At 44.4% G+C, this 24,615-nt stretch overlaps 1 protein-coding gene across 5 annotated transcripts in view; it reads right to left on the bottom strand.

The window, feature by feature from the left end:
• LOC126518319 (uncharacterized) overlaps window positions 1-24,615 on the bottom strand; it is a 103,459-nt gene that overhangs the window by 47,695 nt on the left and 31,149 nt on the right. For 4 of the 5 annotated variants that reach the window (XR_008609714.2, XR_008609711.1, XR_008609713.1 and 1 more), the window contains one exon: window positions 20,299-20,482. Coding sequence is in view for 1 of the 5 variants with exons in the window: in XM_055064500.1 (XP_054920475.1) it covers window positions 20,299-20,482; window positions 22,498-22,741 (428 nt within the window). In the remaining 4 variants the exon portion in view is untranslated. Of the gene's footprint in view, window positions 1-20,298; window positions 20,483-22,497; window positions 22,742-24,615 lie in introns of those variants that run through there. The other variant, XM_055064500.1, reaches the window with a different exon arrangement.

The raw sequence follows: 24,615 nt of genomic DNA, 5'->3' as shown, positions 1-24,615 counted from the left end.
ATGTATTCGGGTCATATCCGCAGAAATTGTAATCTTGAGAAAGCGCTCTTCGGCAGCTTTGCGTATAGGCGGTCATTCAAAGTCATGTGCCCTCTGCTTTGAGGCATACGCGCTTACGACCGTGAGTATCTTTGAAGAGCAATATTATAACCATGGGAACGAATTTCTATAGCCTTGGTCAATCATTAACAATCGCGTTACCCTTGCCCATGCGACATTATTAGTCACTCCTGAGTATCTTTTCTACCGGTAGCGTGTTTTTTTTTTTTTCTGATGACGTTTTGCATTTCTATTTGTCTACAACTAGTACTTCCGCTTTTTTGTTCGCTTCTGTTTCCAGATGTCCAGAACACCGCTTTCGCTGTTATTGTCCCGTCAAACTTTAGGAGATAGTTTTAATACATGTTAACCGAGAATTATAATAGTAATAATCAACAACAGTGACGCTCTGTGGACAACAAGACAACGAGAGAATGACGTTGACGTGACGACGCGATAATGAGTGTGTGGTTGATGGCGTGACTGCTCAAGTGCTGCGGCAGGGAAAAGTTTCAACTTTAAACTTGTACTGCGAGTGGGTCACAATTGACGGAGCCGCGGCGGTGAAAGCAGCAGCGCACGCTCTGGAATGTTTATGATCTCAATGTTTATTATCTTTTTTGCCTCTTTCGCCCGTTTTTCCTGTTGGTCGGGGGGCAACGGCGATGGTCGGACTCAGCAACGAAACCGTTCGTTCTTTCGTTCGTTAGTTTGTTAGTTCTTTAATATGTTCTTTCGTTCGTTCGTTCGCTTGTTCAATCGTTCGTTAGTGGGCTTGTTCAGTAATTCGTTGAGTGAATGGTTGGTGCGTTCCTCCATTCGTTATTTAGTTTGCTCGTTCGTTTGTTGTTGTTAATAAGTTCTTTGGTTCGTTCGTTTGCTTGTTAGGTCGTTTGTTAGTTGGCTTGTTCAGACGTTCGTTCAATCAGTGGTTGGTGCGTTCCTCCATTCGTTATTTAGTTTACCCGTTAGTCCACTCGTTCGTTCGTTCGTTTGGCGATTATTATCGACAGTATTGCACATTTTTTTTTTCTTGCGACAGCACTTAAGTAATCATGCCACCGACGACATAGTCCCCATTGTATAGCCGTCATATTACTGTCGTTTCGCAATCTTGGTTCTTGTCTCATGTCAATGATCGAGGTATCATGGAGTGGGTGTCCTAGGCCACGCTGCACAACATATAATTTTGTGCTCCATTCCTTGGGTTTTAATTTCTGGCTGTGGTGGCTCATTTGTTTGGAGTTGGCGCTGTGTTCGTGTGATTCGTTTGCGTGTTTTTTTTTTTCTGTCTCTCATTGACTGTTCATCAGCCCATTAATATTTTGTTAGAAAACACCGCCTTAGCGCTTGAGCTGGCGTTGCTGTATATGGGACTACGTAGGTTAATGACTATCATCGAGACGCTGACAGCCAGTAGTTCGGGATCGACATCTGTGGTGATGACTTCTCGGGCGATCAGACCGGATCTGTGCGAGTACACGACTGAAAGCGTTTCTGGCTCTGTGCCAAGCTCAGTATGTGATGCTGCACAGAATAGAAGGTCAAGGTTTTGCGTCCCTCTCTTTAAACGTGCTTCTCACATACCCATGCGATGTATTTTCTTTTTTTCTCTTTTTTTGTGTTGGTGCCGAGAACGAACTGCGCGAGATCGACGTGGCCGTATTTTGCATTCATCTGTCGGGCGAAGACGATGCTGGTCTTTCGTGCGTCATCCCCAGATCAAGCATGGAAGGCAGGACTATACGGGTGGCCAAAAAGGTGAGCGCATTTAAAACATAATTGATGTCCTGCATCGTAATAACTCCATTGCGTTTCGCTGTACCAATCGCCTATAACAATTTCAGGCAAGCTCAACTCGAGTACGCCGGTGCATCAGTAACTCTGATCAATGGAGTGTGCACAAGACGCTATAAATGTTTATTGCAGTACTTTTTATATTAACGGATATTCAGGAAAAAAGCCATTTAGCTAGCGAAGTCCACAGTTTCACCTAAATAATGTTTCTACCGAAAATTGCAAACTGGGTGAACTGGAATGCATCCAGTGAAGTGCATCAAGAACAGGGAAGGAAGAAAACGACAGACGTGCGCTTCTTGACAAGTGAAAGTTGAGTGGAAAATAGCGTGAAAGCGTCTGCTTGGTTCACAGCACGTATGTGTGTCGCGCTTCTGTCTAATAGACTTTCAGTTATCCTCCAACGATAATTTTTTCTTGCTGTCTTGTGAGTGCGGTTTCAATGGCTAAATTTGTCTCTCCAGAATCCCAGCAGCGAAACAAGTCTTGCCCACGTACTTCGCTTTCCTATCGCATAATCTCTGGTAACAAAATTGGTCCGTATCCAACCGCTAAGGCGTCCCCGAGTTCCCTTGGATACACTAAGTTAAAGCTGGAGCAAAAAGTAAAAACTTACGGTTTTCCAGACACCATCCTGATCGCTCGTAACGCAAGCCTATTCCGCGTGAATGGGCCACCCATTCTTGCCATTAGGCGTTATACTCAATGAAACCATACATTTTCAAATGCGAAATAAGTTCAGAGTGCATGACCGTAGTGAATAAGGGCCCAGAGTCGTTTCCAGTTAACGACTCGGAAGTCGTTGAGCCCACCAACTCAATAGCGATGGTATTCTAAGACATAACGGCACAACGCGAAACCTCAAACGACAATACTACAATAGCGTTCTTGCGTGTTACAATTGCACGTTGTAGTTATTGTGATGAGAAATCCTTAACTTCGACCAGTTGCCGGTACTTTTGCCTGTCTGTTGGTTTCTTCATCTATATCTAACCTGTTCCACGCGAATTTGGTTCACGGGGTCGTCCGTGGTCTCATGGGTAGAACACCGGTCTGGTGTCTTGAGGGACCAACTTCGGTCACTGGCTTTGTGATGGCATGTGGTGCATCTCATTTAACTTTTTCCATGCACTTCTGAGTCACTGTTTATGTACCGCTCATCAGCGAACCTCTTTTACCCCAGCTGTGGTCACTGGTTTTTTGCCATTAGGAACCGTGGTGGCATATAGTGGCTTTGTGGTTGCGATGCTAGGCCCGAAGGTGCGGGATTTTATCCTGACAGCTGTGGCCACATTTAGATGTTGACGAAATGCAGAAACGCCCGTGAACGATGCTTTGGGTGCACCTTAAATAACCCCAGGTGGTCAGAATTAATCCGGAATTCCTCAATACGGCGTGCCTCACAATGATGTCGTTGTTTTGGCACGTGAATCCACAGGATTTAATTTGTTTTATGGGTCGTAGCGTACGCACTGCCATTAAATCAATATCCTTAAGGCCAAACTTGGGTAACTTGGTATGTGCTCTTGTGTAGTCGCCGCATTCCAATGAACCTCTTTCACGCCGTCTTGGGTCATTGGACTGTTCTATAGCGACCCGGTGTCCTGCTGCCTGCCCTGCGGACCTGGTAGACATGCCTTCTGTTACTATGGGGTCCGGTGGCCTGCGATGCTGACCTTGTGGCCAGCTGTTGTAGCAGCTTGGTGCCTTGACGCCCACCCTGTAGATCTACTGAGCAGCTGACCTAGAGACGTGGTAACTAAGGGCCCATTCTGCTGACCTGTTGACCAGCTACTCTAGCTCCGTGACAGTTTGCTGCGCAACCTGTAGGCTTCTTGTCGCTTTCTGAGCTGCTTAAGGCATCACGCTTGTCTTAAGGAATCACAGGTGGCAAGTTACTTCTAGCACAATTTCATTATCAAAAAGACAAGTTTGGCAAGTTGCTTAACATACGCAACATAAATGTATGTGTTCGTTCTTTTCGCGCCATTTGCTTTGTGCAATCACTTTGTATTCAAAAATCTTCCCTGCAATAACCGACGATGTAGTCGGGAGCGATGTTGCGGGTTGATTTCGCGTTGCCTGCCATTTTGCCATAGACCGTGTTACGTGGTAGCGCGAATGATTGCTCACAAGCTGTCGTGAATAGCTTTCCACTTTAACACGCTGGTGCAACTCACGCCATGTTTTCGAAGACACCACGAATTGTATGCATCAATGCTTGCTGCCTTTTTTTTATGTAGGACATATCTATGGCTTTTGGGTTAAACAACGCGGGGACGGACAGCCTGGCTAAGTTCCTCTTCCTAGCAGACGAGGTAAGCACAATCCTTGCACCTGTTTTGACTTAATTACGCTTAATCAACCTTTGGTATAGAAACTACGTGAGGTACCTTCCATTACTTTTTGCTGTAACCACTTTCTCTTTCGTGCTGGGCAAGATGGCGTATCTCTGGTTAAACAAATGCACTACATCTTTTTTTTTTTTTGCAGTGCAGCACGTCCTTCAATTTCACGAGGCCTAGTTTAAATAAATTATCTGCTCGCTGCTTATCCCAAAACACAATTCAAATCTTGCTGATAGAGTATTCTAGAAATACTGCAGGCAGGTGTGCATTTGCTGCCGTTTCACGTTGTTTTTTATTGTTTCTGTCATGGCAGCATTAGTGGAGAATAATGCTTACCACACACAGATGTTACTTGCTATTGGAAGCGAAACTTTTTTTTTTTTTTTTGCTAGACGCTACACAATTAATGGCGATTCGCATTTGTTTGATTTCATCCTATGCAAAACTAAATGCATGAAGTGTTTATGAACATCCTTCTCTTAGTGCAATATTTAGAATTTTGCACTACACCGTTCAGAATCATTCCGAAATGAAAACACCAAATCAGGCGGATGCACTATGGGAGACGTCTGTGTAGCTATGTGACGAGGGCGAAGGCGATATGTGATGCTTGTCTAAGGAAGAATTTTGATGACAGTTGTGTTCATAGACAAGCAGGACGCATTTGTGATAACATGTGTTAGGGACATATCCGGGGAAATCGCCATATCGTGAAATTGACATATCCGTGAAAGCGCAGTTGGGCACCTTTGCGTGAACTGGCACCTACAGGGAATGCTGGAACACCGCGAACGCCTAACTATAACCGGAGATTTCAATACAAAGCACAACACATGGGGCTACTCACAAGGAGACACCAAGGGCACCAAGATCCTAGAAACCATAGAGCGCCACGAATACACACTAATTACTGTACGAGGTACGCCTACTCGAATAGTAAACAGCGCCAGCAAGGACACGACCCCTGATCTCACCATCACTAACGATACCGTGGGAACAAGCTGGAGGGTCCTAGACGACTCGCTGAGTAGTGATCACTACATTGTCGAAATCACCAGCGCCTCGGCCAAACTACGCCGACCCCTAGGGAAGGCCAAAATTACAAATTGGCCTAAGCTTAGGGAGAGGCAACAGCTCGATTTAGATACAAGTCTGCCGTTCCCGGAACATCAAGGCCGCTTAACCACGATCAAGGAGTGGGCCCAACGCATCAAAGAACTATATGACGCCAACACTAAAGTGTACCAAACAGATACCGACACGCCGGCAATCGACAACCATCTAATACACTTATGGGAAGCGTTCAGAGGCCTCACAAAAAGATGGCGCAAACAGAAGCTAAATCGCAAACTTAGACTTAGGATATCGAACGTCGCTAAACAGGCCAGCAATTATGCCCTGAAGGTTCACAGGGACAATTGGCCCACGTTCTGCGACTCGCTTAAAGGCACGCTAAGCACCAAAAAGACGTGGAACATACTCCGCAGCATCATCGATCCTTCAAATACCAAAACAAACACAACCCTACAAAAACTCGTTGGCGAATATCCGGAAACCCAGGATGAACTCATACAGGAACTCCAGCAAACATACACGGGAATCCGGACCGGGCATCCGAAACCATACCCTCAATATCCGGGACCTCCGAACGAGATACTTGATGGACCCATCACGTATGCGGAGGTATACGCGGCAGCACAGACCTTCAAGAAAAACACGGCACTGGGTCCCGATGGGATCACCAACGCCATCTTGAGAAGCCTAAGCGATGAAACCCTGCGAGCCTTTACAAAGCAGCTGAACGAAGAAATATGGCACCGGGCTGGACATTACCCGAGGAATGGACTACAGCTCACATAGTCCTTATACCCAAACCGGGAAAACCACGCAGGCTCGATCAATTACAACCGATCCCGCTCACGTCTTGCCTGGGCAAGCTTCTTGAACGAATAGTACTCACTCGAATAGAATAACACATGAAAGAACATGGACTGCACCTAAATTGCCTGTACGGATTTCGCAAAGGCATGTCAGCACGAGATGTTTTCCTCCTCCTCAAGGAAGAGGTCCTCAACCCACAACCGGGAAACAACAGCAACATACTCCTAGCCCTGGACGTGGAAAAAGCATTTGATAATATAGCACACGAAAATATCCTAGATGCCCTCGCCACCATAGGATGCGGAGAGCGAGTATACCATTATACCGTGGCTTTTCTCAGTCACCGCAAAGCCTGCATCGACATAGCAGGCCAACAATCAGACATATATGATCTACCGCAGAAAGGTACTCCGCAAGGATCAATAATATATCCTTTCCTCATCAACATCGGACTTAGAAAACTTGCTTTACAACTCTGGAAAACATCCCAAAACTCGTATGTGCCTTCTATGCCGACGATATCACCCTATGGGCAACCAAGGATTCATGCGGCGACAGAGAAAACACATTACTCACAGCTATCGGACACATCGAGTCATAGCTAACCACAGCAGGAATGAGGTGTGCCCCACACAAGTCACAGTACCTTCAAGTCCGGCCCAAGCAAACTAAGGAACATCGAGCCCCGCCAATACATCTCGAGATTGCCGGGCAACCTATAAAGCGCGTCCCGACCGCACGCCTACTAGGAATGCACGTCCAGGAGAACAACGGCATAAAGGTAGCCTCAGAGAAATTAAATCACGTTATAAGAAGCATCGCATCACTCATCGCCAGAGTAGCGTGCAGCAAAGATGGTTTCACAGAGGACGAAACCTTAAGACTGGTACAAGCCCTCGTCATCAGCCGTGTCACGTACGCACTCCCGTATCAAGACAAGCGCAAAACCGAGACAGAGCGCATGGAGCTCTCATAAGAACCGCGTACAGAACGGCCTTGCAGCTACCGTCAAGCACAAGCACAAAGAAATTACTAGCGCTAGGCATATACAAAACCTTTGAGGAGCTAGCAAGTCCCGCGCTCATAACGCAGAGGGAGCGCCTCAACAAGACTCAACAGGGAAGGCACCTTCTTCAACGGCCAAGGTACCCGCTGACACCTCAGTGCTGCAAAGAAGAAGTACAACTCTTGCCTAACCACATTAGAGAGGACATTGTAGTAGACCCTATCCCCAAGAACATGCACCCCACCCACAATCAAGAGAGAAGAGCAGCGCGCGCCCGCCTGTGGCACAAACGCTGTTTCAGAGACCCAGACACATACTACACGGACGCTAGCCCGTATCCCCCGTCGCCACGTTGCGGGCCCACATACGCACTCGCCGTCGTCAGTCAGGGGAACCTGGTAGCCTCTGCCTCCATCCGTGCCACATGCAGCGCAGCAGCAGAAGCAGCAGCGATCGCTCTCGCACTACGCGACGCCGAGAGCAAGGGAAGGTCCACCCGCGTCCTTACAAACTCACAAGCGGCGTGTCGTTTATACATGAATGGAACACTCCCTATACAAGCCATTCGAATCCTGTGTCACTCACTAGAATGGACCCACGGTATCGTCTAGTGTCCCGGGCACGAAGGCCTGCGGGGCAACGAAGAGGCGGACTGCGCAGCTCGAGGTCTCACTAGCCGAGCGGCAGACCACACCGTTCTTTAGCCCCCGACAGACCGACGAGCCACCCACGAGTTATTCCTAAAGTCAACAAATACTACAAGACCAACGTCTCGGAAGAAGACAATACGCTCCCCCACACAAAGCTCTCAATAAACTCCAGGCAAGGGACTGGCGCCGCCTGCAAACTAACACATACCCACACTTGTCTCGTCTACACGCAATCTCCCCGTCCCGGACATGTCCCGGACACGTCTCTGGTGTAGCAACCACACAGCGACACTCGCGCACATAACACACGAATGTACCGACCATCCGGGCGACGCAATTTCACCACGAGTCACAACACACACTCACTACGTGGTCTTGGGAGGCGAGACTCTCCGAACTGGACCTTGGAAGCGAACTGGCGACCCTCGACCAGGCCCGGCGAGCCGCGATCGCCAGTGGAGCCCTGTCAGAGAGAACCACCCAGGAATAAACCGCGCAACGGTTTCTGCAATAAACGTTACTCCTCCTACTACTGTCGCCGAAGGTCATGTATTGGCTCTCTGCTGTGGCGGTTACGTGCTCATGTCCCTGAGTACCTCAGTGCTATCCTATTATATGGGAAATCAGGATTTCTATGGTGTTGGTCAAGGAACTTAGTTAAAATGACAAACGAACGCGTTTGCCTTGCCCACGCTGCATTATTAGTGAGACCAGTGTATCTTCTAGCATTGTTACCACCCGTGCCTGCTTTTTTTTCTTTGTGAACGATCCTTGATTGTTTTCTTTGTGTGCAATATGGTTTGCTCACCTCTATTTTGTTCACTTGTGTACGTAGCTTTCGGGAAATTCGTTTTCACTTCCATTGTCCCTTCAAACTTTAGAAGTTATTTGTGGACTAACCACTATATAATAATAATAATAATAATATCAGAGTCACTCTAAGCACAAGGTTACGACCCCACAGCATGGAAATGAGGACGTGGTGATGGATGACTATGTCGTTGCTGGCATGTCTACTAAACTGCCGGGGCAGCAGAGAGTTGGAACTCCATACATGTACAGCACGTGCGTCGTCGTTGGCGATGCGTAGGCAACAGCGGCAGTGCGCTGTAGAATGGCTGTGGTTGCAAACTTCTGGGCGAATAGCTTCTTGGCTTTCTTCGTCTGTTTTCGTAGTTGGTCGGTGGTCATACTCGGCAAGGAATGCTTCGTTTTTTCCGTTCGTCTGTTCTTCAGGTAGTTAGTTCTCGGTGAAATCGCACATTCGGTTGTTCGCATTGGTTCGTTCGATGGGGCTGTTGACTTACATTGGGAACCATACTGATTTTTTGTGACAGCACTTAAGTAGTCATGCCACCGATGTCATAGTCAGACGTCATATCGCTGTCGTTTTGTAATCTTGTGGTGGTCGGTCTGGGCACGTTGGTGTCATCGCTACCTACGTGCCACTGTCGCCATGCCGTCACCGTTATCGTATTTGACTGCCCTCGTTATTGTACTAACTTCATTGCAGCCTAGTTGCGGTTATGTCATAGCCGCATTGTTGGCGTCATAGTCAAGCTTTGTCGTAGTCATCGTTATTAAGGGTTTGTCGCTGTTTTGCCACGGTCGTCTTCTTGACATCATCGTAGTGTTATTGTCGCCGACACCATTGCGTCCTCGTCATTTTTGCCGCGGCGCAACGTTGTATAGTTATCGCACCATTGCTTTATCATTGTCTCTTTTTTTACACACACACGCACGTACGCACACAAAAATTTACCTGGTAGAAAGGATGAAGTATCGGGTAACACAGTGTGGAGCTCTTATATAGGATGCGAGATGGGTAGCCACAAAGGTAGCTTCCCGCTAAAATAGAGAAACGCGTGCCCATAACCTAAACCACATACACAGTGTAACAACATCAGCTTTGATGAGCTCCCACCCCTGACTGCTCAATTTTTAAGCTACTTGTATAATTTAATGCGAAGCTTCCTTCATTCAACTGCCTTGTCACGCTTGGCGTGACCACTGCTGCTTCTGGGTCGCCCAGCATCAAGGTTCATGTATTTGCGGACGTATAAGCGAAGGTTATGTGTGTGCCTAATGGAAGCACAGGCGATCAGGCTTGTTAAAACCTTTGTAGGCTGATCGAAGAAGTGGTGGCTGTAGGCGCACATCTCTTATGCGTAATAAAAAATAATTCTCAGATACCATATACAGACTTAAGTATCTCTGAAGCACACAAACGTCGTAATGAATTCGCATATTATAATCAACTTATTCTTTACTGCCCTCGATTTTACTTGAATCAGCCATTCCGTATGCTCCACTGGATGTGTGCCAATTATCCCTGAATCCTTCAGAGCGGTTATGTGCCATTATTGATACCATAGTTACATAATCCTAAATGTATGTAAACATTAGTCATACTTCTCTGTAAATACACTTGTCATCGCCATTCTTGCATCGGCAAGCATAAGTCGCCTTTGTCCACGTGACATCGCTGCGTAGAAATCTGACAGCGTGCATCTGTCTGATTTAGTGTTTGAATTTAGGAATAGCTTGTGAATGGTTAATCGTAGATATCATCAGGGAGGCTGTGGCCGAATACTGCACCAGGGAGGCAAATTCCTGCTCTGGTGAGGGAGTGTCTTTGTTCAAGCTTAGTGGGCCTTCCTAATTTGGTTGTACCAGGATTACTACAGCCCCACTCGCCCTCAGCATCTTTCGCCGGTGTAAGGCGCCACTCCAAGCCTGCCTATTCAGTGCACTGGGGAATGTCAAATTAAAGAAAAAAGGCGGGGGGGGGGGGGCGATTTGAACTTCTGACTACCGCAACCGAGCATTCGACATAGCTCAGTACGATAATCCCGCAGGCGGATAGTCGACCTTGTCGCCAGACAAGGCAGTCAGTTAACTATACCAAGTGTTATACTGAACGACGCTTACTTAGACTCCAAAATGCGATCTTTCTGCGAAATACTTCTTGCAAGCACTATTAAAGCTATTAAAGCTATTAAACTGGGAAGGTTTAAGAGTAAGGATCGACGGCGAATACCTCAGCAACCTTCGGTTTCCCGATGACAATGTCCTATTCAGCAACACTGCGGACGAGTTACAACAAATGATTGAGGACCTTAACAGAAAGACTGTAAGAGTGGGGTTGAAGACTAACACGCAGAAGACAAAGATAATGATAAATAACCGGGCAAGGGAACAAGAGTTCAGGATCGCGTCAGCCTCTAGAGTTTGTGAAGGAGTACGTTTACCTAGGTCAACTAATCACAGCGAACCCTGACCATGAGAAGGAAATTCGCAGAATAAAAATGGGTTGGGTCGCATACGGCAGACATCACGAGCTCCTGACTGGAAGCTTACCATTATCATTGAAAAGGAAAGTATACAATCTGCATTTTACCGGTGCTGACATATGGGGCAGAGATTTGGAGACTGACAAAGAAGCTTAAGAACAAGTTCAGGACCGCCCAAATAACGATGGAACGAAAAATGCTAGGTATAACTTCAACAGACATAAAGAGAGCGGTTTGTATCAGAGAGCAAACGTGTATAGACGATATTCTAATAGACATGAAGAGAAAGAAATGGAGCTTGGCAGGTTATGTTGTGCGCAGATTAGATAAACGTGCGACCATTAGGGTGAGAGAATGAGTACCAAGAGAAGGGAAGCGCAGTAGAGGACGGAAGACTAGGTGGTTGACGAAATTATGAAATTTGCGGGTGCTAGTTTGAATCGGTTGTCGCTGGACTGGGGTAACTGGAGATCGGAGGGAGATGCCTTGGACCTGCAGTTGGCATAAAATATGATGATGATGATGATGATAAAAATGAATATGATGATGATGATGATGATGATGTGAATTGTGTAGTCTACAAATATGAAAAATTGAATGAGATGGAAGTTATGATCTTTGGGGGGGATAAAGGTCGTATGGGGTTATACGCTCCACAAGATCAATATAAACACGCATCACCGTTAATTGCATAACGTTTGATTGAACGCTTCATTTAAGCTTCAAAAAAATTCCAATGTATGCGTAGGATTTGCAGAAATTTGTTTTCATGTGGCATACGTCAGACATTTCGAATGGATAACTTGGGCCAACTGAGAGATTACATGTAGTACAACAGCGTGACGATAGGGGAAGCAAAACTATACTATGGCCCATTCATTGACATTGTGTGCTTCAATACGTTTCATATGCCTGTTCTTTTTAAGTCAATTATATATATATATATATATATATATATATATATATATATATATATATATATATATATATATGCTGCACCGTTTTGAACAATATCATCAGCTGATGGGCTGCGCAAGCACTTAGTCTCTGTTTTTCGCCTTGCTATTCCAGGTACCACGTTATACTACTCAATTCTTGACATGTAGTTACACTCTACTTGTACTTGCCTCCTCGCAAATATAAAAAAACTGCTGGTAAAATTATTGGCGACTTGGTATCGTTGGTAATATAGCACATATATACTGATACTGCATAATTGGACGTAATAGATATTGATGGGCTAGTGGGTGAGTCATGGTACTTAAGCAGCCCACTTCGCAATTACATCTGACACGTACACGCACAAGAAAGTCCTTTCTATTTGTGCGTGTACGTGTCAGATGTAAGTGCACTGCTTCAATATCATAAATAGACTAATAGAAGCGAAGCATGCAAGCATAGCGTGATCTTTTTACAAAATTAATAAAGAACAGGTCAAACAGAATGCTATATGTCATCTATTTCGGGATACCATAACGCTTTACGCGATAGTGCAACTAATTACGCGCTCACTCACAACAAAAACCAACAAATAAATCTGTAATGTAATGCCCCATCGGGGTCCTTAAAGGATAATAAATATGTACTTCCTTCTTGACAATTTGTCGCTTAATTTTCTTGGTTATTGCCCAAACTTACCACGCTGGTTCATCTGGTTGCCTATTGTACGACAGTCTGTCATCAGTGAACGTGACCGTAAAAAAAGTTGAGCGGTGAAAAAAGGAAGCTAACCTCAAGGGAGGAAATAGATCAGTCATCATCATTACCAGCAGTTTCCTAGCAGTTTCATCATTACCAGCAGTTCCTATAACATTTGTCTTGCGCGAGCTGATTTTATTTTATGGTGGTTAAATCCTTATTTTCGTTACACTACCTAATTGCCTGCCAGATAGCACTTTCTTTCCCTTATCACCCACTGTGTAACTCGAATAAACCACCGGTTATCTGCACTAAGCATTACATGGCCCGCGCAGCTCTTTCTTTTCCTCTTATTGTCAACTAGAATGACAGCTAGCCCTAACAATCCACTCCGCTGTCTTCCTGTTCCTGAACGAGAGTTTGAACATTTTTCGTCTCAAGGTCCTTTGGTGATACCGAGGCTTCTGCTCATCACGTTAACACCCGCATAAAACGATGTTTATGCACATTTCAAGCATACCGGTAAGCTGCCGGTCATAATTTCACAATTTGTGCCGTATGCGTTCTAGCCAATTTTATTTTATTGTAAATGGTCTTCCCATGATCACAGCTGCCTTTGACTAATTGGCTTTAATATACGTTTTCTCTCACCGATTCCTGAGACTGACTACCAATAGCGAATGGACATTCTGTGTCTAGGCAACCTAACGTTACTTTAGCCTTCTGTATATCAATATTCAACCTTAATCTTGCATGTTGTCGACTCGGTCTTACCATAAAGGTCATACCTTACGAGTAACACGACATCTTATAATAGAAAAGTTGCACTGCCTACTCAGCATGTTCCACAGGGTATGCGACAATTCTTGGCCAATCCTGCAGAATGGTTATATGTCACTATAGAATATACATGAGCAAAACGTGAACAAGGTGAATGCAGGAGCCAACGTTTCGACAAGTGGACTTGTCTTCTTCAATGCGACGTATGCTTTCCTCGCCACAGTATATATAGGTGGGGTTCTTCTAAAGGGGACATGAAAGGGAAACGAGGGAAAATGTGTTAGCGTGTCGAATTTAGAGTAAAGGAACCCTGTGTACAAGGTCGAAGCCAGGGCAACCCTTCCCCCCACCCCCACCACACCCCGATCTGTCTACCCACGCGCGTTAGCCGGCGTGTCAAGGGCGTCTGACAGGCCGGCTTAAAAAAAAAAAGGAAAGGGGAAAAAAAAGGGGGGGGATACGCCAAGAAATCAAACTAAGTGTTGTTGCCTATAGCTTGAAGTTTAGCATAGCGAACAGATTCTAAAGCTCCCTTTGAAACGTTTATGCCTATTGGTTGTAATGTCTTGAACTTATGGATAAGGTATGATTCTCTGTGTTTTCTTTCTCGTTCAGAACGGAAATTTGACTGTAAGATGTAGAGTTTAAGTTCATCAAACTTATGACCTGGTTGGTTGAAATGCTCGGCGACGGCTTTGGGAAGCTTTTTAGCTGTGTCCGCGCGATGTCCGTTTAATCTGACGTTCATTGAGTGCCCTGTTTCACCGATATATTGGTTCTTACAGAAGGAACATTCAAGCATATAAATCACATCCGAACTTGTACAAGTGAAGCTATATTTCACTTCATGTGTCTAACTATTTGCGGTGCTCTTAATTTTAATGTCACTTTGAAGGTGCCTGCAGGAATGCTGCTGGCTGACTTTTGCGTGCACTAACATGTCTTTAAAGTTCTTATTTCGGCGATAAGTAACCCTGGGTACATCCGGGAACGCTTTTGGCAGACGCTCGTGACTTGTTAATATTGGGTGGTATTTTCTTAGGATGTTCTTTATGTTTGGGAGTGCATTAGAATATTTTGTTATAAAGGCCGGCGGTCTGTCAGATTCTAATGTGGGCTGTCTCTTCGCCAATTCCGACTGTCTCTCCAATCTTGACGCGGCATCATAAGCTCTATCGAGAGCAACTTGGGGATAGTTGCCTTCTGCTAGCGTTGATTTAAGGTCATTTAGGTGATGGATATAATCGTGGTCTTCGCTGCAGATTCTTCTTATACGTTTCGCTCGTCCGACAAAAATTCCTTGATTGCAATGTCGCGGATGATGACTGTTATAGTCTAAATATTGCTGGCTATCTGTAGGCTTCCGGTAAAGTGTCGTTCTCAGTTTTCCGTTTTCTATGTAGACCGTCGTGTCCAGGAAGTTGATCTGACTAGGAGAGTGGTGAGCAGTAAATTTAATACTCGGGTGAAAGCGATTGAAATGGCTAATTAAGTCTGTTAAGGCGCTTGTGCCGTTTTCCCATACTATAAATATGTAGTCAATGTAACGAAGATAGGTGTGGGGTTTTAAAGGGTAGGATTTCAGCAGGTCTGCTTCAAGCTGTCCCATGAAAATGATCGCATACGTGGCACTACCCATGCAAGTGCCGAAAATTTGCAGGTAGTGTATAGAATCGAATTCGAAATAGTTGAGCGTGAGAACTAACCTAAGGAGCGATAAGTAAACTTCAGGAGAGTGCGCTTTGGGATTGATTGCGAGGGATCTAGAAACGGCTTCAATTCCTTCACTCATGGGAATGTTGGTGTAAAGGCAGAAACATCCAAAGTGACTAGAATAGCGCGGTCGGAAAGGATTTGGTTGGCGTTGATGCCATCGATAATTCGAAGGAAGTACGGCGTGTCTTGAACGAAAGATGGGAGGGTGGTGGGTATGTTTGACAGGTGGTGATTTAAGAATTTAGATAGTGACTCAGTAGGTGTGTTATTAGACACAATAGGCCGACCTGGGATTTCCGCTGTAAACATTTCTTCGACCTTTTTGAACCTATGGATAAGGTATGATTCTCTGTATTTTCTTTCTCGTTCAGAACGGAAATTTGACTGTAAGATGTAGAGTTTAAGTTCATCAAAGTTATGACCTGGTTGGTTGAAATAAGTTAAAGACACTGCAACCAATAGGCATCAACGTTTCAAAGGAAGCTTTAGAATCTATTCGCTATGCTAAACTTCAAGCTATAGGCAACAACACTTAGTTTGATTTCTTGGCGTATCCCCTCCTCATTTTTTTCTTTTTTTTCTTTCCCCTTTCCTCTTTTTTTTTTGTCAGCCGGCCTGTCAGACGCCCTTGACACGCCGGCTAACGCGCGTGGGTAGGCAGACCGGGGGGGGGGTGCCCTGGCTTTGACCTTGTACACAGGGTTCCTTTACTCTAAATTCGACACGCTAACACATTTTCCCTCGTTTCCACGTCCTCCCGCCTCACACCCTCTCCCCTTTAGAAGAACCCCACCTATATATACTGTAGCGAGGAAAGCATACGTCGCCTTGAAGAAGACAAGTCCACGTGTCGAAATGTTGGCTCCTGCATTCACCTTGTTCACGTTTTGCTCATCGTCTTGAATTTTCATCTCCCGCATTCCCCGTCTTTTCTATAGAATATACATGTGCTATTGAATACACATGGGTTAACATCGGAACCAACATTCAGGTAGGGTTATAACGAAAAATTGATCCTTCTAGCAGAACTCATCTCGAGCACCACAGACTTTACGGGGCATGGGCATAGATGCAGTCTATCACATTCGCAAATCAGTCATCAGATATGGCGTAGGCAAAACTGCACGATGCGTTAAGAAAAAGTCAAACGAGTCCGAGACAAATGTTAGAATATACTGTTGGCGTCTAGTTTTAAGGCTTGCAGCAACTGCCGAAAGCTAAAGGAAACTCAAAGCTTGCACATTCATACCATTAAATTCAGAGGAGAGAGATGAGGTAAAAAGCATACGAGGTGTGGGTTTGTCATGCATTAGTAGCGCATGGCACCGCTTGTGCTGTCACGTGGGGAATTGCGGTATCACGAAGTGGACGGTCTGGACCCTTCTGCACAACCTACAATAGTTCTACGCAACGGTCCTTTCCTATTGCTTCTCCCCTAAGATGAGGCACTATTTATGCTCACCTTTTCCAGAATGATTCATTTGTTGAAAGTTGACCCTATGTTCGTGTGCTTCGCTTGCGTTTGCCCATTCTTCCTTTACTGCCTGTTAATTACTGCCAATTCGCCTATTAATGTCTTGCCATAAACCACGGCCCGTACCTTTGCACTCCAGCTGGCGTTGATGTATATGTGACGATGTAGGTGGATAGCTATAATCGAGGCACGAAGGCCAGTGGTTCGGAAACATCTCGGGCAATCACTCCTCAGGCGATCGCTTTCGTGGACAATGATACCGAATCTGTGCGAGTATACAATCCGAAAGCGTTCATGGTTCTATGCCAAGCTGGCAACCTGATGGTGTACAGAATAAATCAAGGTTTCGTGCCCTCATCTCTTTCACCGTGCTTCTCACATACGTGGGTGTTGTCTGTTTTGTTTTTCATCGGCACCGGGAACGAACGGCATGAGATCGACATGTTCCTTCCGGGCACGAATCTGTCGGGCAATGACGATGCTGGCCTTTCGTGTGTCATCACCAGGTTAAGCCTGGGAAGCAGCACGGGGGCCGACTGTAAGACTAAAGCTAGCAAGGTGAGTGCTTCGAAGACGTGACGTGTTGCGTAGTAATCTTTCCATTGTTTTTCGTTCTGCCAAAGCAATTGCCTATAAAACAATTCCACGCACAATAAACTCGAGTACGCCAATGCTTGTAATTCTTAGAACTGAAGATGAACAGGACGCCATAAAGCTTTATTTCACTGTCTATTAAAAAATAAAGGAAAATTTACCACTAGCTTCGCAACAATTCTTCTACCTTACTAATATTATCTTAACTAAATGAGCTAAATGGGTGAACAGGAACACACCCAATGAAGCAACACATTAAGAGCACGATGAGAAGAAATTAGCAGACGTACGCTGCCTAGCAAGTGTAAGTTAATCGTGAAATAGCGTCAAAGCTGCTGCGTCATTCACATCCTGAAAGTAGAGCTGCTGTCCAAGTAAGTTTCGGTTCACAGCAAACGATAACCTTGTCTTGGGTGCGTACAACTCGAATGGCTGCATTTATTACTCAAGAAGCCCAGAAATAAAAAGAATTTTGTCTACGTACTTCGATATCATGTCGTACAATATGTTGTATAATTGTATAAGCTTCCTAAATTGTCGTAAATGTCATATTATTTTCTTAGGTAATTTGTCAGTTGACGTTAGTTCGCTTTTAGAGAGTCGTCGTTGAAATATCTTGTATTGTCCCTAATTTAGCGTGGCTCCTGCTGCTGGGTCAATCGGCAGCTCTGCGGATATATTTGTGAATATATGTACATCGTAACGTTAGACGTTCGCCGCGTGGAAGTATTAGGCGTCATACTTGCGTGTCGCACTTTCTGTACACGCTCCCGTCATCGCCATTCTTGCATCGACAAGCATCGTAAGTTGCCTTTGTCCTCGTGACATTGCTGCGTACATGTCTGACACTGCGCATTCGCCTGATTTAGTGTTTGAATTTCAGCATAGCTTATGAATGGTTTAGCCTCCAGATATAAAGATGTTCCAGTAGGCTAAAGTTGACCTTTTTGGAATATAAACATGTATTTAATGGGACTAAACGCTGCACACGATGAAAGTTGTACGCATCACCGTTAGTTATACAGCATTCGATTGCACGCTTAACTTAAGCATCACTTGACATAACCTCCAAGATGTGCTTACGATCAGTATGATCTTGTCTTCATTTGCCGTGCATCAGAGACTTCCAAGTTCTTATTCGGGCCAAGTGAGACATTGTAGGCTGTACAACAGCGTGACTGAATGGGAAACACAAATTCTACTCTGGTCCATCCATTGACATGTTGTGCTAGATTACTTTTCATATGCCGGGTTTGTTCTTTATACGTCAGTTATGTAAACGGCGCACCGTTTTGAGCAAAATCACCAGCTTATAGGCAGAGCAAGCATATAGTCGTTGGCCTTCATCTTGCTACTCCAGATATAACGTTATCGCACTCACTTCCTGACTCCTTGTACTAACAATGTACTTGTACATACCTTCATATTCTCGTTTGGCTCAAGGTCACTTGAATTTCACCGACAACGAAAGCTAAAATCATTTCATGGTTAAAAACGTGGTGGTGGTGGGTTTGTTATCAGTTAGTGTCACATGGCATTGGTTCTCGCCCCAGGTAAGGAATAAACTTATGGGATGGATGGCTTAGGCCTTTTTGTACAGCCTATAATTTTGCGCTTCATTGCTTCGTTTTGCTACGTGTGAACATCGTTGTTTCATGCCCCTCCTGGACAGAGTCCTGGCCATAATTATCAATTTGCAGAGGCATTTTGAGGATCTACCCAAATATTATTTCTGTGCAATCATCCTTGCACATTTACATGTCATTATCGTTGCAGTATTCACTCTTTATGTCCACAGAAACGCCATTTCCATCTCATGTAGCTATAGCAGGCTTGGAAAACATGCATCAATGGTAAATGTAATAGTTAGGTTTAACCAGGTTAACCAGGTTAGGTTTAACCATCTTAAGCGGTCCTTTTTGTCTAGAGTAGGTGGCAAGCCAACTAAATGGGAACTCATTGTTTCTAAGATCCAAAAATTCAACTGAATCGGATTCCTCCTGATGGGAATTCACTGTGTTACACCAAGTAATTGCCGCGGCATTTGAAATGCTGAAAACGTAGAACGTCATAAATAGTAGCAAGTAAATATAGAGTATTATCAACTCAATGTGTATGGATTCACACTTGACTCATTATTGAATATAGCTCCTAAAACGGCCATAAAAATGGCACGATGTACTCGGCGATTTTGCATGCATTTGCGGGCTTCTTTCACGCTAGGAAAAACACTTTCATGTAACACGCATTGAGCAACAGAAAGCTGTATCCGAAGTTTTTCATGTCGCTGTACAATTTTCTCATTGATACTGTTAATTAAATCATACTATTTGAAAGGTTAATTAAGACTAATTATCTACTTAGGCGGAATGAAAGAAAGTGGTTTGAGTATCTTTAGGTGACGGCAAACAACATTTCCTTTGTTCTGCCCAGCTACGTGGCATTTGCATATACTATTAATACTATGGCTAAAGTTAGCTGGGACACCATGTATATGGTTGGCTTGGAAATATAAAGAGTTCAGTGGATCGCAGACATGGGCCATTCTTTATGGAATTTTGGCTCGAATATTCTTAGTAGACTGCTACATTCGATCATAGTGAAATATTTAAAGGAAATTTGAATACCAAATTCTGGAATTGAATAAATTTGGCACCGTATTACGTTCAACTTCGATACAAAATTTCGGATTTTCATGCACTTGCACAATATAAACAAGTGCAAAGAGTACACTTGAAATATTTATTTCCTCTGGCTTTAGAGGCACTTGCAATTTGAAACTAGGATGAGTCTATGGTGTGTGAACGTGGTTGCCTGAGCGATGTGATGGCAAAATGCAGACAAGTGTCTCTTGGTGACTGAAATAAGTAGCAATCTTTGTCAGCCTAGTAGTGACGTGCGTGGGCAGCAACTAAACATCATTTACAGACAAAAAAAATTGACATTTCCTTATAGATTGTCTATACAAGATCATCAAAGCGTTCAGGAAGGTAGTTTTTACAGAAAAGTTAACAAGGGTTTTCATAAAGATAAGAGAGCGGGAGATCATAGAAAGATTGTGATTATGAAAACGTGGACTCACATCCACAGGGGCAGCACCTGCCCGAAGAACTGCTCCCTGTAGACGTCCATCGTCGCATTGCTGGGAGGACCTGGGTCGGAGAGCGTCCCTTGTTTGCGCCAGAACACCTCAACCAAGTTTTCGACTCCCTGGCTAGACTCGAACATGGCCTCTGGTGACAGGTTGTCCAGCGTCACCAGGTCGCCTGCGGTGTGCCAGGTATAGTGTGAAATCCCTTACGCATCATTGTTTTACTTTAGCATCTTTAATGTGTCGTGTCCAGTGTTCCGGCTTTCCTTCCTTTTTTCTCGTCAGGCTGCTGTCTTTCGCCCTCATGAATGAGTCCTGAGTATGCGAATAAACTGCTAATGTGATCATATTGATTCGTTTGTACTCTGAATAAACTTCAAGTGAAAACGGGCAGTATATTCACACAAGTTTAGTAATGTCGTAAATATGTTGGGATGTGAAGACTGCTCTATTTGAATGGTGAAAACGGAAGTTCCTCATTCGAGAACTATTCTAAAAGTGTTCTGTATTCAACTATTTTCATTTCTTACACTATTCGATTAGTATTTGGTTAGATTTTGAGAATTACTACTTACACACCCCTAGTGAAAGTCAAATACGAGTACATGCAATATAGTGAATGGAATAGTTATGGTTGTCCCAAAATATAGGAGGCGGCCATCATGCTCATTCAAAGCTCCTCCAACGAATTCTTACGACCTGGCAATCCATTACCATTCAGTGGCACTAGTTCTCAGAGTTCTCAATTAAATGTCCACGCACTGTTTATGCTAAATCAGCATGGCGTTATTACATTCTGGTCTCGCCAATATTGTGAAGACAGAGGACCATGAACATATTGTTTATTCAGATTTCGTCATCTTCCAAAAGCGAAATCAGATTTGCATTGGCAGTACCAGGAAGTCCCCTCCCTTTATTCGGTATTCTTCGCAATATATTCCACTGAAGAAAAAGGTCCTGGCATTCAATAGTTCTAAGCTGCTACTCTTTTTTTTTTTTTGCGCAGAGCTGCTTATCCCACGAGACAAAGACCGTTCTTTCTACAAATGAATATTAATAGGTAAAACATGTGCGTGGGTTTCAGGCAACAAGAGTATATAGATTCACTGGCTATCCATTCTGAGGTATCGGCTGCTTTGAGTGACATTTATTCACAGGCAGAAAAGTCTGATGACATGCAGTCTGCCAATAAAACGTGTCCAACTGGATTTAATTCCTTTAATCCTAGCCGCAGCCTTGTCTGTGCATGTGATGGAATCAACATTCATTGCCATGCGCCAAGACTGTCGAATGTCAGGTCTCGAACCTGCGTCAGAGCGGCCACAGTTGGCAGTATATTACAGCATTCTCCCGATATCGCACATTGCAGATAGTCTACACGGCTGTATCCCGCAGACGGTGATCTACCACGTCAAATCATGGTTAATGTCTTATAGGTGAGTGGGTGGATGGCCATAACGGTGATGCGCCCCCTGGAGGCCCACTGTCGGACATATTTGATTAGCAAGAAGCTGTCGAGGATGTCCATGCTAGGAAATGGCATGTCTAGCAATACCATGTCTGCACTAACAATTGAAAAGCGGCTGCGGTAATGATATAAACATCACTGAGGTGTGTTATTATCAGTAAGCATTGTCAGTAGACAACACTGCTGGCCAGAGTTTAAATGCAGTGCGTAAGGATGTGGCAAGGGCTATCAGCAGTTAGAGTAGACGAGAACGTATGGTGCCATTGAATGTCATCGAATGTGCATTAGCGCAGACAGTTTTGCCCAGAGCTCGTGGGTTTCTCTCGCACGGAGTCATGTCGTACGAAGTACATGGGATAGGGGGTTTGTATAGACTGCCCACAGGCGTCGCACCTCTGGCATAGTATTGTAGGGTCAAGGGTGGTTCACATGTTTTATGCTGGTTGTGCTACAGAACACTAATGACGATCGTAAAATGTTTATGGTATTCGTGTGAAAGAAAAACCTAAAGGTGAAGCTCTTTCGCACCACCTTTTATGCGAACCCATGTTACACCGTTTTCCAGTCAATTTAGTAGTGTAGTGGTAATTTTGTTTATTGATAAACAATAAAGGAATAAAGCGCACGAAATTACTGCTGACTGCGCGGTAAATTGGCTGTACTTGTTTAGCCCTGTCAATGAATCCACAAGCTCAGAAATGCAAGTATACTGATATTCTCACTCCGGCCTTGGTATCCTTCCCAGGTCCAACTGGCTTCTAAAGCAGCGAAGTGAACAGCATCCCATGCCGTACATTCATGTGAGGCCACAGATGCCAGTTGCGAGCAACGTAGGCGACAAAGTGCGCCAGCCTTGCCGGTGGCATGAACACTCTGTGGTGTCTCCGCGCAGCCGGCTACTCCACTTTGGATGTCGGTTGGCCAAGATATCCAGCAGGATGTAACCTTCTTTCTCTGCATCATCATCAGCAGCAGCCTGGCTACGTCCACTGCAGGGCAACGGCCTCTCCAATACTTCTCCAACTGCCCTGGTCATGTGCTAATTGTGGCCATGTTGTCTGTACAAACTCCTTAATCTCATCCGCCCAGCTAACTTTCCGCCGCCCCCTGCTACGCTTCCCTTCTCTTGCAATCCAGTCTGTAACCCTTAATGACCATCGGTTATATTCCCTCCTTCTTACATGTCCTGCCCATGCCCATTTCTTTTTGTTGATGTCCACTAACATGTCATTAACTCGCGTTTGTTTACTCACCCAATCTGCTCTTTTCTTATCCCTTAACGTTACACCCATCATTCTTCTTTTCATAGCTCGTTGCGTTGTCCTCAATTTAAGTTTGTCAATTTCTCAATTTAAGTCCTCAATTTATGTGTATGTTGCAGTGTAAACATGTATTGTTTAATTTACTCAGCCACTGATATAGGAAGATGTGTATGTGTTGCTACATTTTGACAGTTTTATATGAGCGATGCTTATATGAGCTTCAAATATTGTGAACACAATATTTGAAGCTAACAATTAACGATCTCTCACTGTGGATGTCGGCGTAAAGAAATGCACTGCTTTGGTTAATCCAATGCTCAAGCCTGCGCTCTAGAAATTACTGAATGTGCGAAATGTCTCAAGAATGCATAAATCTAATATGAAAAGCGAGTTGCAAGTAGCGCTTGCCTATCCAATAGTCCGTGAGTGCGAAGTGGCTTCCAGGTACGTGAGCGTAGTAGTACTCAAGTGAAACAGGTCAATTAGTAACAAAAGCACGCAGTAAACTACTTTTCTTTTGTGAGCTGGATCGGTCTGATCCTAAGCTTCAGAATAACTTGCTAGCACTGATCATCGTAAAGCACAATTGGGGGTAGCATCAGCGTAAATTCAAACGTGAACAATTCTGAAACTATTCAAACATTGTTCCGTTTCCAAGTTCACTTGCATTTGTAAATCTGCTTTCATTGAAGACTCCAAAACCTACACGAGGGACAACTACCCCACGCCTAAAAACTGGCTAATAGCACTCAGATTCCATGCTATTACGCTACCAGGCATTCAATTCGGTTATTTTCGGGTCATGTTTCTATTTATGCTATCGGTACATAGATACAAAATTGAAATGTGGTTATAGCCCATTTGCAGAAATTAGGCCCTGATCGTAACAGTACAGATCTTCGGGACTGCATATCAAATGTTTCGTTAAACTAGTTTGATGTGAGCCCTGCAATCGGAGCAGATAGTAAGCACTCGTTTCTCTATCGGAATTCACATACTGTGCTGATTCATTACTTGGACTCGGGCTTTTGACGCACTTGGCCTGCCTTCGTAAAGCAGCATCGTGCCAATGACAGGTCAATATTTGAAATATTCAGTTTGCAATTAATCAGGCGCGCCATTAATTGGCGTATATTTTCTGGGTGGAATTGCCCAACATGTAGCACGTAGGTTGCGCTGCGCTCTTGAAACCGAATGCCCACTAAATGCACGTGCTCCAGCGCGAGAACGTTGTGGCCTTCGAAGGTTTAGATAATGTCTAGTTGATATAAACGGTACTCCTTCTATCGTTGCTTGACGATGATCATTGTGACTATAACTACTTTGTCGTAGACAGCTTAGGGCATGCTCTTGCTTATTTTTTGCGTGTTACGATACGTTGTATATTGACTTTCACTTACCTTTTTCCCGCACATATGTGTCATAGGTTTATTTTTTTCCGTACCTGTCAGCATAACTTCTCAATAGCAATGTAAAGCCCCCCTTAAACACTTCTCCGATTAGAAGCCTGTAAAGTGTTATGAATAAATAAGTACCTAAATAAATAAAATGTACTATAGTTAGTTTAAATGCTGTGGT

Source organism: Dermacentor andersoni, chromosome 11, assembly GCF_023375885.2.
Source record: "Dermacentor andersoni chromosome 11, qqDerAnde1_hic_scaffold, whole genome shotgun sequence".
Classification (NCBI taxonomy): domain Eukaryota; kingdom Metazoa; phylum Arthropoda; class Arachnida; order Ixodida; family Ixodidae; genus Dermacentor; species Dermacentor andersoni.
The sequence above is the reverse complement of the archived record's forward strand: the minus strand, read 5'-3'. Positions and strand labels throughout refer to the sequence as shown.